We start from the raw sequence: 13,700 nt of genomic DNA on the forward strand, positions 1-13,700 counted from the left end.
GGCGGGGTAGAAATATATTATTATTATATATTATTATTATTATTATTATATTATTATTATTATTATTATATTATTAGTATATTCTACTCTCCTTCCTCACTTGTTTTCTTCCTCCTACTGGAGGCCTACCATCTGCAAAATAAGACAGGCTTTCCCCAACACTGCCTTTCTCCTCATGAAGAAAGAATGGATAGATAAGGCTTCATAAATGTCTGACAGGTTCTTTTGGGAAAGAAAAGAAAAGGTGACAAGTGCATATGACTTGGGGAGGGGGGCAAAATAGTGGTGACCTTGACAGAGAAATATCGACCATGATTTGCTTGTGCCTAAAGGGATGGAATTGGAAACCAACCATCTGAATCATTAATGAATTCCAATTCTCTACTTGAACTTCACCTCTTTGGGAATGAAAGGAAAATCTCCCCCCCCCCCCCATTCTTGCCTAAATATGCATGCTATTCCTAAACCGAGCACGTTTTGTTCAGCTTTGGGAAACTGCTTTCTAAATGGAACTGTTTAGTACAACTGGTCTGTATTGGATATAATTTGACACCTGCACCAAACCAACAACGGCGAAATAAGGCTACTTGGGGTGGACAGGGCTTGTCCCACCAGTAACGTTCATCAAAGTATTCTGCAGTGAACACTCTGCAACCCAGTTAAGCCAGAGTTTGAGTCCATTCGAGCTTAGCAAGTTGCCTAAATTGCTGATATTTTAAGTTAGTGGCAGAAGTGCTAATAATACAGAGGCAGCTGTAGGAGCTTGAACTAAGCTTCTGGATAGGATAGAACTCCTCCTGGATGTTCTTGTCTAAGAGGGCAATCTATAGCGCCTATAGAGGCACAGTGGTCCATTATGATGATTGCAGCACCTCGCACTGGATCATGTTGTCACTATTTTTTGTGTTGGATAGCCACTCCAGAATAGTGGGGCAACCCAGTCAGATGCTGCATATAAACAGAAGAAGAAGAAGAAGAAGAAGAAAGAACGAAGAGAAGAAAAAGAAGAAGAAGAAGAAAGAAGAAGAAGAAAGAACTACTACTACTACTACTAGTGGCTGGGGCCTTCATTTGGAGCAGGGGTGGCCCACAAGATGCTTCTGGACTCCCAACTCTCATCAACTCCAGCTAATGATGGAGTTGTAGTCCAGCAACTCTGGCAGACCACAAATTCTCCATCCTTGGTTGTAAAATATAATAACACTTCTTACAATGTAATAAGTTTGCTTTGGAACTTAAGACTGGGGTTGGTCACAGAAACGGACTGGGGAACATCTTTGAAATAAATATTCTCACTGATTAGTTAATGTAACAACAAACTTCCAACAGCCAGAAAATGTCCATTAAAAAAGTATTTGAGAGAAACAGGGACAATTCATTTAACTCTGGCCCCAAGGACAATGTACTGCTATTGACAGCAGTGAAAATGAGTACACGGTGTCAAATTCATGCCTTCCTACAGTAACACGATTCTATTAGCTTACACATGCGATATCACCACTTCCACTATTAATGTGTCAGGTCCTTGCAGCAATGAGGAGGTTGAATAGTGTTTCTAACTCTATCAGGCTAGGTAGCTAGAAATGAATACCTCTGATTTCAATCTATACAGCAGAAAACAGCGAGAAAGGTTAAAAAACAACACCCCACCATTTTTAGTTTGGATGAAATACAAAAACAACAGCTAAGCTTTTTCTATGGCGGAGGGAATGTAAATTACCGGTACTCAAGACCTAACAGGCTTTCAAGGATAAGGAGAGAGAGCTTTTCCACTAGGAAAAGAAAAAATGCCATAGGAGCCACTGGTGTTGTGTGTGTGTTGTGTGTGTGTGGTGCAGAGGCGCTGCACTTGTGTGTGCGCGTGTGCTATGCAAAAATCCTGATACAGTCGTACCTCAGAAGTCCAAACGTTTGCCTTACAAGTCGACGTTTTGGTATTCTAGTTTGCGAAACGCTCTTTGGAATCTGAACGTCTGACGTAGTTCCACGGGTTTCCGATTGGCTGCAGGAACTTCCTGCAGCCAATCGGAAGCCGTGCCTTGGCTTCCGAACGTTTGGAAGTTGAATGGACTTCCGGAATAAATAAATAAAATTCTTCCAGTAGCACCTTAGAGACCAACTAGGTTTGTTATTGGTATGAGCTTTCGTGCGCATGCACACTTCTTCAGACTTCTGGAATGGATTCCGTTCAACCTCCGAGGTACGATTGTATTGGAAAAAACAGGGAAGCCAGCCGGTACTTCTGTGTCTCCCTGAGTTGAATGAGCAAGCGCTGTTCCTCCCTTCCTCTCTTCTTTGTGTGCAAGCTGCTGACAGAAAGCATTGTTTTTGTGAAGCTAGCTGAGGCTGAAGCTTAGGGAAACCCAAACTTCCGCCTTGGCATGAGGGCAATGCTCAGCTGGGGGACAAGGAGGCTTTTGCGACTCAGCTGAGAATTTTAAGGAAGCCTCCCCCCCCAACCCCTCCAGCCCGAGTCAGAGTAGCATGTGGGGTCATCTGTAGGCTTGGGCCATGTATCTTGGCTGCTTCTCCCTCCCACCTTATTTCTTTCTTCCTCCTTATTGCAGACATTGCAATATATCATTATATCGTGATATTAGCTGGTGATATATCACAATGTTGAAAACTAGGTATCCGCCCAGCCCTAACAGTGACAGGCATGTGGATAAGGGAGGCTTTGCCAAAATATTTGGAAGACTCTATTAATTTTGCATTAAGCACAAGTTTGATATAGTTTCAAATGTCTTTATTAGTAGTAAAATATTCATAATTATGATTATAGGGGTGTATGTGGGAGGAGAGCTTGTAAAAAACTGCTGGGAAATGCAATTCTCTCTGCATACTCTCTGCCCTATTTATTGGTAAAAACATACCGATAGGCTTAATAGGCTTAAGAACAAATGCCAGGTCCTGCTGGAGCCTACCATCTGCAAAATAAGCCTATATTGACTTTTATTTCTATTCTTTGTATATTTATTGTTGTTTTATTGCTATGGCCGATGGCTGAATGCAAATCAAGGTTCATTCATTCATACATCCATCCATCAAGGTGTTCAGAATTAAAGGAACAGGCACTATAATGGTGCTTGGCTGGAAAGGGGAGAAATACAAAAAAGTAGTACCGTAATTCCGTCTAGAAATGGAGTGGTATTCAATTTAATGAACTGCCATTGAAATGTGTCAGCTACAATTGAATCCTTGTACAATATATCCTTGCTACGTATACCGTATCCTTGCTACAATATACCATATTTATCCGTGTATAGATGGGGCTTTGTTATTACAAAATTATCGTTAAAAATTAGGGGTCGTCTTATACACGGATAGTGGCAGGGGGGGGACATGCGATTGGTGGCAGCCGTGAGCAGGAGATTGTAATCGGTGATTGGTCAGGTGATGAATGGCTGAGGCAGGCCTGTTGGCGATTTGTGACGGCAGCAGCAGCAAGTGGGCGGGCGATTGCATCGGTGGTCAGGCGGGTGAGCAATTGTCGGCAACCCCCCCCCCCATAAAAGCTCAACAACTTTGGGCAATCCTCCCCCAAAAAGCTTGACAACTCTGGGCAATCTCCCCCCCATTTCCTAAATTTGGAGTCCTAAAAAATAGGGGCCGTCTTATACACGGGGGCGTGTATACACTTGAAAAAATATGTAGGTGCTGTATTGAAGTCAATTAAAACAAAGGATATTGCTTCAGCTCCCATTTGACCAGAGCATCTTTAATGCTCATTCATGTTCTATTGGCCCCTTTTTGGTAAGCTGCCTGGCTCCCTATCCCTCATGAGGCTCCTTTGAAGCACTAGTCGCTTGCAGAGATATATGTTAGCTGACTCTAATGCAGGGATTTGGAATTTATAGGCTAGATAAAGGGAGTTGCTAATGCATTCACTGGCACAACATCACCCCAAGAGGATATAGTCCCTAGATCAGAGTCCCAACGGAACCCTAGCTACTGTACATGCATGCTACAGTCTGGCACACACTGCTTTCTTTGTTTCATTCTTTCTAGGATGAAACTCTGCTGTTCCTGAGAGCAGGTAAGCTATATCACAGCATTAGGACATCAGGCACCACTTCTAACTGCATCACAGAATCAGACAGAACCCAAAAGCATAGTGCTACGGTAACTCTTTTTTGCGTTGCATAATGAAGTGCCGAAATATCTGTCCAGCTCTTTCGGAGACTTCCCTGGTTTATGTGAAAAGCCAACAGTAAAGGGATTTCAGTGGGTACAGTAACAGAAGAAAACACCCAAAGAGCTCTAATGCAAGAGTTCTGATGTCCACATGGAGATACTCAGTGCTTTTTTCATGGGGTTACGCATACCCTTAAACATTTGTGAATCTACGTTTGTCCTCATTAGGGGCAGTATTTCAATATGAGTGTGAAAATGAGTACCCCTAAACATTTTTAAAAGAAAAAAAGCACTGGAGATACTGCATGCAAAATCTTCCCCATGCATGTATGCATATGCCCGCCCCCCGCCCCATGAGCTCTGGCAATATGTAAAGCTAGTCTGCACCTGTTTGAACTCCTGAGGAGGAATTAAAGAACCTTTAATGAGGGTGAAAGAGGAGAGCGCAAAATATGGTCTGAAGCGCAACATCAAAAAAAACTAAGATCATGGCCACTGGCCCCTCACCTCCTGGCAAATAGAAGGGGAAGAAAACCTTTTAAAAATGGAAACCTACACTGAAGGGCTCTGCTGCTATGACAGCATAGTCACCATAATAACTTAGAATAGAAGCAGAGGCTGATGGAAAGGTGCTCATCAGTCCAGATGTTGGTGAGGTAGTCATGGGAGCGGCAGAGAAGTCATTAAGGCAAGCACAGTATGGGAGACCTTCACACAAAAAACCTTGTAAAATTTACTGCTAGAAATTTCTGAAAGACACTCTGCACAGGCACAAAATCCATTTGTGTGTATGCACAGAGACTATGAAGAAGAAATGCCCAAGTAATGGGTAGGATATGAACTAGAGAACATTTAGCAGGGCATAAATGATTACTACATAATACAGGAGCACTGTATTATTGTGTGCTTTAGTTTGGCTCTATCTAGGTATATTTAAAGAACTGTGAGAGAGATTATCAGCGAAAGATGAGCTGGATTTGAGCCAGGTGAAAATTTAGCAATGTAGTGCTACTTTTGGCATGTTTCCTAAGGGTTGTAGTAAGAGACTGTAGTGGGGACCAATATTTGGGGAAGGGGGTGGAAATATGATTGTATTTCATCATCATCATTATTATTATTATATTATATGTAAGATCAAACATAAAGCTCTTGACTAGCTTGCATCAAATAAGTCAGATAACAGGGGTGGGATTATGTGTTGATAAACTGCAATAAGGAATGCTCTAAGGCAATTCTTCTAAACACATCGAGCAAACTGGATTGATAGACCTAGGCTCTTTAAAGACTTTGGTTTTAACACTCTATTCTATTGTGAATGAGAAGACACAAGCCCCTGCCCCCCAGCTCTTCACCTCCATCCCTCTCGAGTTCTGGGTGCTTATGCAGTCAATTTGGTGTTTTTTCCCCCAGAAAAAAGCAAAAGGAAGTTGGGCATGTTTTGGACAGCAGAAGCCACATAACAGCTTGGAAGATTAGGGAGGCCCTAATCTGACTCAAGATGCCTTGTCAACAACACGATCCAACTCAGGAACATGGAAACCTTCCTAAAACCACCATGTTTGGATACACACCTTTAACTATCACAAACTTTTAAAAATCTGAATCCGGTGTCATATTTTTTTTAATTAAACCCCACATTTCATTCATTTAAATCATTTTGAGTCTAAGCTAGGAAGGGTTACTAATTGAGTTGATCTGAATTGATCTAAATTAAGTATGAGAAAACTTGTGTGCTGTTTTGGTACACAGGCCATCAGTGTTCAATACAAGCATTCTGTTGGCACTGAAGTTCAACACACTGCTTTTTACATCACCACAGTTTAAGCTTTTTAATATAATATGATATTGATAAGCAGAAGTCACATAATCTCATCCACCAACTAATCTGTTTTTCAAAACTCCACACTGAGCACAGGGATTCTAAGACTCAGAGGTTCTGAATGAACTTAAATAGCATACAAACCGACAGAGAAATTGGGGCAACCCAGTCAATCACCGTAAAAGAATACTAGAACTTTTCTGCTGCTCTAATGGAAAATTCAAAGAAGAAGAAACAAAGGGCAAAACCAGAGCTGGAAAGTGGCCATATTTTTGGCAAGTACTGTTTGTAGTCCCTAGTGAAGTTATTGCATATGCTGCCTTAACCCACCTCCGTAACAGATGCACAGATTTTCAGATGAGATATATGAGTTGCAATGAGGACCTTTCTACAGATCAACCAGTGTAGTGATATATCTGTCTCTTGGGTAAGGAACAAATTAAAGGTGGAATGAATTACATCAATAGCTCCCCCAAATGAACTGAAAAAAAACTTTGAATACTGTATGTCATGGGGCTTGAAACAGTTTGCAGCCAAATTCAGTGCATTTGAAATTTACAGTAGGATACACTCAATGATCTTTCTGACAAGGATGTGCTTCAGACAGAAAGATCCCATTAGCTTACATTTGATTTTTCTTTTAACATATGTTGGCAGCAACCCTGAGGGAGGATACATCACTATGGTAAGTTCCAAATCTTTAAAGGAATTAGCACTTTCCTAATTTGACACTAGTGATGGTAATGGTTTTTTTGGATAGTGCTAATATGGAATTCTGAGGTAGTGAGCTAAGCTTAAGCCCCTACCAGAGTTCAAACCTAGTTCAATTTCTTCAATTGTTAAAGGAACAAAATCTGGTACTACTTCATATTACACAGTAGCTTTCCTGTGTGATCAAAGTAACTCCACTTTCTGAGCAGAAAAATCATGTTCAGTAGAAATATGGCCTCAATAACATAACATCTCTCTGGTTTGGTGGGTGTATACAAATACAGATATATGAGAGAAGAGAGGAGATGGGGAGGGTGGGGGGGGAGAGAAGGCTGAGAAGATGAAGGTTCCTTAAAAAAAATCTTATATATGCCTTAATAAAAAATGTTTAGCGGTATATGTTATGCTCTTTATAAATGAGTCTATAATTTGGTTAGACTTCTGAAATATACAATACAGCTGTGTGTGCTGCGTTTACTGAAATTGAATCCAACAGTATACAGCAACTGTCTACCATCTGAAGTTTTTTTTTCATTATCAGGCTCTTCAAAATGTTTTTCAAGCCATGTGAAGTGCTATGCTATGCATGTGTATATAGAAATATGACCCACTGAGGCCAATGCGGCTTATTCCTGTGGCTTACGCAGGGTAAATCTTGAGTAAATCTGATTGAACTCCATAGGACTTGCTTCTGAATAAACAGCGCCTCTCTGGTATGTCCCACGAGGACCCTAAGGTCCATGAATAATAAGAGCTTAAGGGTCCCAGGCCCTAAAGAAGCCAGATTATCCTCCACCAGGGCCAGGGCATTTTCAGTGATGGCTCCAACCTGGTGAAATGCTGTCCCACGAGACTAGGGCCCTGCAGGACTTGATCTCCTAAGACAGAGCTATTCCGCCTGGCCTTCAATATGTATTAACCTGATCCTCCATTCCCTTTCCCTTTCCTCTTCTATGAAGAAACCCTTCTGGGGACCCCACATTTAAACTCTTCTCATGGTCTCCTTGCTGGCCCTAGCAGGACCAACTTGTCCAGTTAGCCCTGGCAATCCCTCGATGTTTACTGAACTGGGTTCTCCCCCCCCCCCAAAAAAAATGACCCTGAATTTGTTTGAATTTTATTGACATGGATGCTACATTATGTGTTTTTATGCTGTTTTTAAGCTGTTTTTAAAAAGTCATTTTTAATCAATGTTTTATATTTGTTGTTAGCCCACCCTGAGCCCGGTTTTTAAATTGGGAAGGGTGGGGTATAAATAAAAATATTATTTATTATGAACAAGGCCTTTTAAAAGGTAAGCAGTTGGGGAAATGGCATTTAAGGGACATGGTTCACCTTTGATAACTGGACCCAAACCAGGATCCTGACTCTTTCTTTAATCATAATTGTGCCAACCCTATTTCTGCTGCTTCCCTTGGTCTTACAAAGATTGAGCCAAAACAGGGCTCTTTGCAACAAAACAAACACAAACAAAACAAAAACAAACAAACAAAATCTCTTTGGGGTGATTTCAAATGTTACTGCATAAACACAGCATTTTCATAAGTCAAAGCTATTTGAGAAGAGAACCCAGAAATACGGGTTGTCTATAGCCGTCCCAACAGCACTTTAATAAATTATAATGATTTAAACTTCCAAAGAGACCTGTGAAGTTGTAAGTTAAGGTAATATAACTTGTAGAGAGAAATTACTGTACCTTCTTTGAAAACCAGTTCTTATCATTTTTTATGTATCCTATATCTCATGGTATTTCCTTGCCATTAGAGGGACTGTAGTGACCTCTGATGAACGAAATAAAATGTCTGACCGAATAGATATATAGACCTTGGCATGAAACTGGATTTCTTAGCCATGATAAATCAAATTGTATATGGGAAATAAAACTTTTCTGTGGTTTGAAGATTTGCAAATAAAAACAACTGAGAAGTCAGCATCTTCAAGGGAATTACAGAACTTGAAAAATTATTCGCAAGTCATATGACCCGGGTTTGTTGATGGCCTCATAAAGAGGCTGCATGCATAATCAAAACACTCAGCATAATTAGCCAAGATAAGAACCAATGCTGATCTGTGCTGGGAAGCCCGGGGCAGCCTGAACGTATAAAATTGGATGGACCTGAGTCATGCCCCGGCCTACCACTGCAGCCATGCCTCCAGCTCGCCTCATGTTGGCCTGTTCAAATGGGCACTTCTTGCTGAGAGTCACCACTGCAGGGGGGAGGGTCTGATGTCCCCCAATTGGTCATTCCATGGTAAAGATGGTCGTGACCAGGCTGTGGCTGCACCGCTACTTCCCCGAATTCCAAATAAGTGGCCACTGTTTGAACTTCTCCAGCCACTAGCCAGATGCTTCTGAGAAGCCCACAAGCAGGGCATGAAGGTCGTAGCTCTCCCACAAAAACTGATTCCCCATCACCGGTAGTCAGGCATATACCACTGCTGAACCTGAAGGCTCTATTTATTTACCACAGCTGATAGTAACTGACAGTCCAATTTGTCTAATCCACTTTAAAAACCATCTGAGCCAAGGGCTATCCCACATCTTATGGCAGTGAATTCCATAAATGGATTATTCATTGTCTGAGTAATTATTTTTGTATGTTCAGAATCTACGTCCATTAACTTTGTCATGTCACCCACAGCTGCCTTAAAACACAAAACAAAACCCACCTAAAGATTCCAAACACTTTAGTCTTTCCTTGTAGGATAGATGTCCCAAATGAACCTCTAAAGCCTTTAGGTTGCTTCTTCTAAACCCCTTTCAGGTCTGTGGTAGCATTTTTTGTGATGGGACAATTGGACTTGTACATATACCGGTATTTGCATTCAGCTAGGTCCAAAATTGGCTCGAGTGAAATTAATGATCCCAAATTAGTCATGGCAATTAACTTCAATGGATCTACCCTGTGTAGGACAGCATCTCTGTAAAGTAGCTGAACTACAGTATTATACAGGACTTTTTTTCAGCCAGAACTCAATTCCAGCACTTCTCAGGTGGGCACCATTGCCATTCTAAGAGAACGAGGGAGGTATTCATGGTGAGTTCTGGCACCTCTTTTTCTAGAAAAATAGCACTGGTTTTATATAAAGGCATTACAATACTTGCTGTCTTTTTAAAAAATATTTCACCTAATAATCACAGTATGAAATATGACTGCGCATCCAAACAGAGTTACTCAGGAGGGAGTTGATATGGATTGATTGTATTTATGTTCACATCTGAGAGAAAGTTGTATTAAGTGACTCCATATAACCTGTGAAAGGTTATCACCTGTTCCTGGAAATATGAAGATGAAACGGGTGCATATTACCACACATGGTAGACATGCCCACATATGGTAGACTGACTGGACAAATATGAGAAAAGATAAAGTAACCACCGACTTACAACTGAATCTTGACCCCTTTCTATTCCTTTACAGAGAATAAATCACATCAGTGACCACTGCTGCCAAATCACTTCCTCTATGAAAAATATTTTTTTGGTGGGGGAGCAAACAGAACTCTCACTACTACTGAATGAGCACACAAACTATTTGATCATGGCGTAATGGTTAAAATGGTTACTGAAGAGTGAAAGAAGCGGCAATGAAAATGAACTGTTCGGTTTTTCAGTAGAAATTTGTATTAATCGTCGGAATAGTAGGAAACTGAAGACAAAACACCTTTTGCAGAAGGACACAGGAGGAGGAGCCACCACAACTCTGTTGGCTGAGAAAAACCTTCATTGTCTGGTGGTTCCACACTCCCCCTCCTGTGACATGCACTCAAAGTATTACAGCACTCGCCACATCCATGGAGACTATGGATAATGAGATATAGAAAGTAGTGGCCTCACTCTGAAATGGTGCTGAGGGAGAAGCAGAGAAAGGAAGCACCCATGACTATATAGTGACCAAGGTGGACTTAGGGGAATTTGGGGGAGTGGGCATTTTGTGCTGCCTTAAAATGCCTTTGTACCAGAACATACAAACACATACAAACATTTAGCACAGCCCCAGTATACATTTGTAGTAGAAGAAAGGATAGGGGCCTGGCCCTTTGTACTGCTATTATGCACTGCAACTTCAAGAATCATAGAGGAAAAAAATGCTAGTTAAGGTGCATATGTATTTGTACAAAGTTTACATGTGTAAATGGATATAATGTGTATAAAAATCAAAAAGCAACAATCTAACTCATTGAAGTAAAGAAATGAAAGCAGCCCCTCTTACCTTTCATTCCAAACTTGGAGTGCCTTCCAAACTTGAGAATAATGAGCAAAATAACTAAGCCAGTGCACACTAGTGCTGCGATCCCCACTACAACATAGACCTAAGAGAAAAGCAAGATGCAATTAAACACAATAGTGAAGTATTAGCAGTATTTGAACATAGTATCAGAATTGCCAAACTGGAAAGACTTTTGAAGTTTGCAGCTTGAACTTTTGCCACCCAGAGCCTATGAGTGCTGTTCACCTTGGCTGCTCTTACTAGGGATAGTCACAGCGCCCTAGTAAGAGTTGAGAATTTAGCATTTTAATCCTTAAAAAAAATTAAGGGTGCCTCTTCAATAAAAGAGACTTCAAAATATGGCTTCTATGTCTTTTGCTAAGGAAACCAGAACCAGGAAAATATCTCTAGATCATCTGTTTCTGTGGATACAACATCCTATACATACAACATCCAGTTTATCTTGACCTTAAAATGGTAAAAAAAAGGTAAAGGACCCCTGACAGTTAAGTCCAGTTGCAGATGACTCTGGGGTTGCAGCGCTCATCTCGCTTTACAGGCCGAGGGAGCCGGTGTTTGTCTGCAGTTTTTCCGGGTCATGTGGCCAGCATGACTAAGCCGCTTCTTGAAACCAGAGCAGTGCATGGAAACGCCGTTTACCTTCCCGCCGGAGCAGTACCTTTTTATCTACTTGCACTATGACGTGCTTTCGAACTGCTAGGTTGGCAGGAGCTGGGACTGAGCAACGGGAGCTCACCCCGTCGCGGTGATTCAAACCACCAATCTTTTGATCGGCAAGCCTAAGAGGCTCAGTGGTTTTGACCACGTTGACCTTATAGTTACTTAAATTATGTGGGTGCTCACTAGAACCACCCAGCTAAAGTTACATCATATTTTTCATGCCAAGGAGGGAAACCCAAAATGGGAGTCGTTTCCATGCAGCTTGGAAGCTGAAACTAAGTAATATCACTTAATGGTAGTGTATGAAACAAACTGTGCACATTGTTTTCTATCTATAATTTACCAGCTCTTTGAAAAAGCAATTGTTTCACATTATACAAATGCCTGTGAAAAGCTCTGGGTATGGTCAAGGTGGTGTCTTGTTACAAGCTAAAACACCACAATCGTATCAGATCCCTTGTCAGAAAGTCTGCTGAGATTACAAACCAGGAAACTATGTATATACTTACAGTGATGCTATCTTCATTGTTTTTGTCGGAAACATCCGTTGAAGTAACTGGATTACTATTATTTGTAGTATCTTCAAAATTATCCGTTGGCGTTCCATAATCCTCTAAGAGAAAGAATGTATTTTTATTTACTTCCCTGACTGTACTTTTTTTTTTGTCTCTATGAAAAGTACTAAACACAGGAAATGGAAATTTGCTATAATTCTATAATGTATTGTTCAGTGCTCTAAGTTTTGTTTGCCAAAAATACAGAAAGCCAGGAACTTTATTCGCTCCTGACTTTCTCAGCGAATGCTCTGTGATATGAAAACTTGTATCTAGTCTATGTACTCTGTTCTTCCTTAGTTATATTCTAAACACAGGATGAAAATAGTAATACAGTACTGTACAGTAATAGTAAAATGCACTAAATAGAAACTTCTGCTGTTATTTGTATAGTACTTCAAAGAGTTAACATAAGTTAAGCAAAAATACTGGCCCTCGCCATAAACATCTTATAATCTACCATTTAAGGGGAAAGAACAAGAAAAGGGAGAGAGTATATACTTGCTGCACAATCCTAAGCGTCTATATTCAATGAGACTTAGTGTCTAGTAGGTTTAGGATTACACATATAATTGGTTGCCAAAATTAACAGTGCAATCCTATACTTGCCTACTCAGAAGTAAATCCCATTGAGTTTAATAGGGCTTATTCCCAGGAAACTGGGTATAATAAGGTTTCAGACAATGAGACAAATCAAGGGGTTCATGGACGAGATGTTCAACTGGAATTTAAAGGAAGAAGGAGAGGTATCATCACCTAAGAATTCTGTGAGGGGAGCTCTTACCACATGGACCAGCCAAGAATAATGCATAGGATAGTTTAAGGCCTGTTTTGGGCAGCTGAAAGTACATCATTGTTTCCCTGATTCTTCTAACTTTCATTTTAGTATGAAAAATGCATCCTTTTGCTTGAGTTACAGTTCTCCTTTCCCAGTGAAATAAGTTTTGTAAAAGCTCAAAGGCGGGAAGTATTCTTTTTCACTGATAAGAGATAGGTTAAGTTGAAATGCAACAAAATGTGCATTAAAACATTATACTTTTCAGAAAGTTGTACAATTTGAAGTATCGTAAAATGCCAAAAAAGTTATCTCTGTTTAGTGCATGTGGTGGAAGGGTAAAAGGTTAGATTTATTAAAGCAGGCATTTGGAAATACAAAGGAGTGAACAAATAATTAATGAAAATCTGTTCACTGAACATAGAACAAAAGATCTTTACTTAATATTAACGGATCAAATATGAAACCTAAGTTATGCATAACTTAGCTTATCCTTGAACTGAAGGAAATTATTTTAAAACTATTCCAGAATGAATATATTCTCTTCCCATGAGATAGTAATGCTTCTTGTCTGTAGAACTTTTCAAAAGGTTTAATCTGCTCGTTATCTCAAATTGCAGCAAATGTTGTGCTTATTTATGACTGGTTACACTTCCTTTCATGTTTTGCATAATATCTCATTCCAATGTCAAGATCCCACAAAGGGCAAATGAAGTCCACACCACCTGGTGCTCTGTTAATATCACAAGAAGGTGTGCATCTCAACAGGAAAGAGGTTCCATGTCCAGGGAAGGGCTAAAAGTTTCTTCCTTGAA

At 40.4% G+C, this 13,700-nt stretch overlaps 1 protein-coding gene across 8 annotated transcripts in view; it reads right to left on the reverse strand.

Annotated features, from left to right (window-relative positions):
* The window catches only part of NTRK2 (neurotrophic receptor tyrosine kinase 2), a 178,497-nt gene that overhangs the window by 102,425 nt on the left and 62,372 nt on the right, over positions 1-13,700 (reverse strand). For all 8 annotated transcript variants that reach the window (XM_033163600.1, XM_033163598.1, XM_033163599.1 and 5 more), the window contains 2 exons: positions 12,066-12,169; positions 10,879-10,978 (listed from right to left, as the gene is read on the reverse strand). In XM_033163600.1, coding sequence (XP_033019491.1) covers positions 10,879-10,978; positions 12,066-12,169 — 204 coding nt within the window. The remainder of the gene's footprint in view (positions 1-10,878; positions 10,979-12,065; positions 12,170-13,700) is intronic.

Source organism: Lacerta agilis, chromosome 11 (genome assembly GCF_009819535.1).
Source record: "Lacerta agilis isolate rLacAgi1 chromosome 11, rLacAgi1.pri, whole genome shotgun sequence".
In the NCBI taxonomy this organism is placed as follows: Eukaryota; Metazoa; Chordata; class Lepidosauria; order Squamata; family Lacertidae; genus Lacerta; species Lacerta agilis.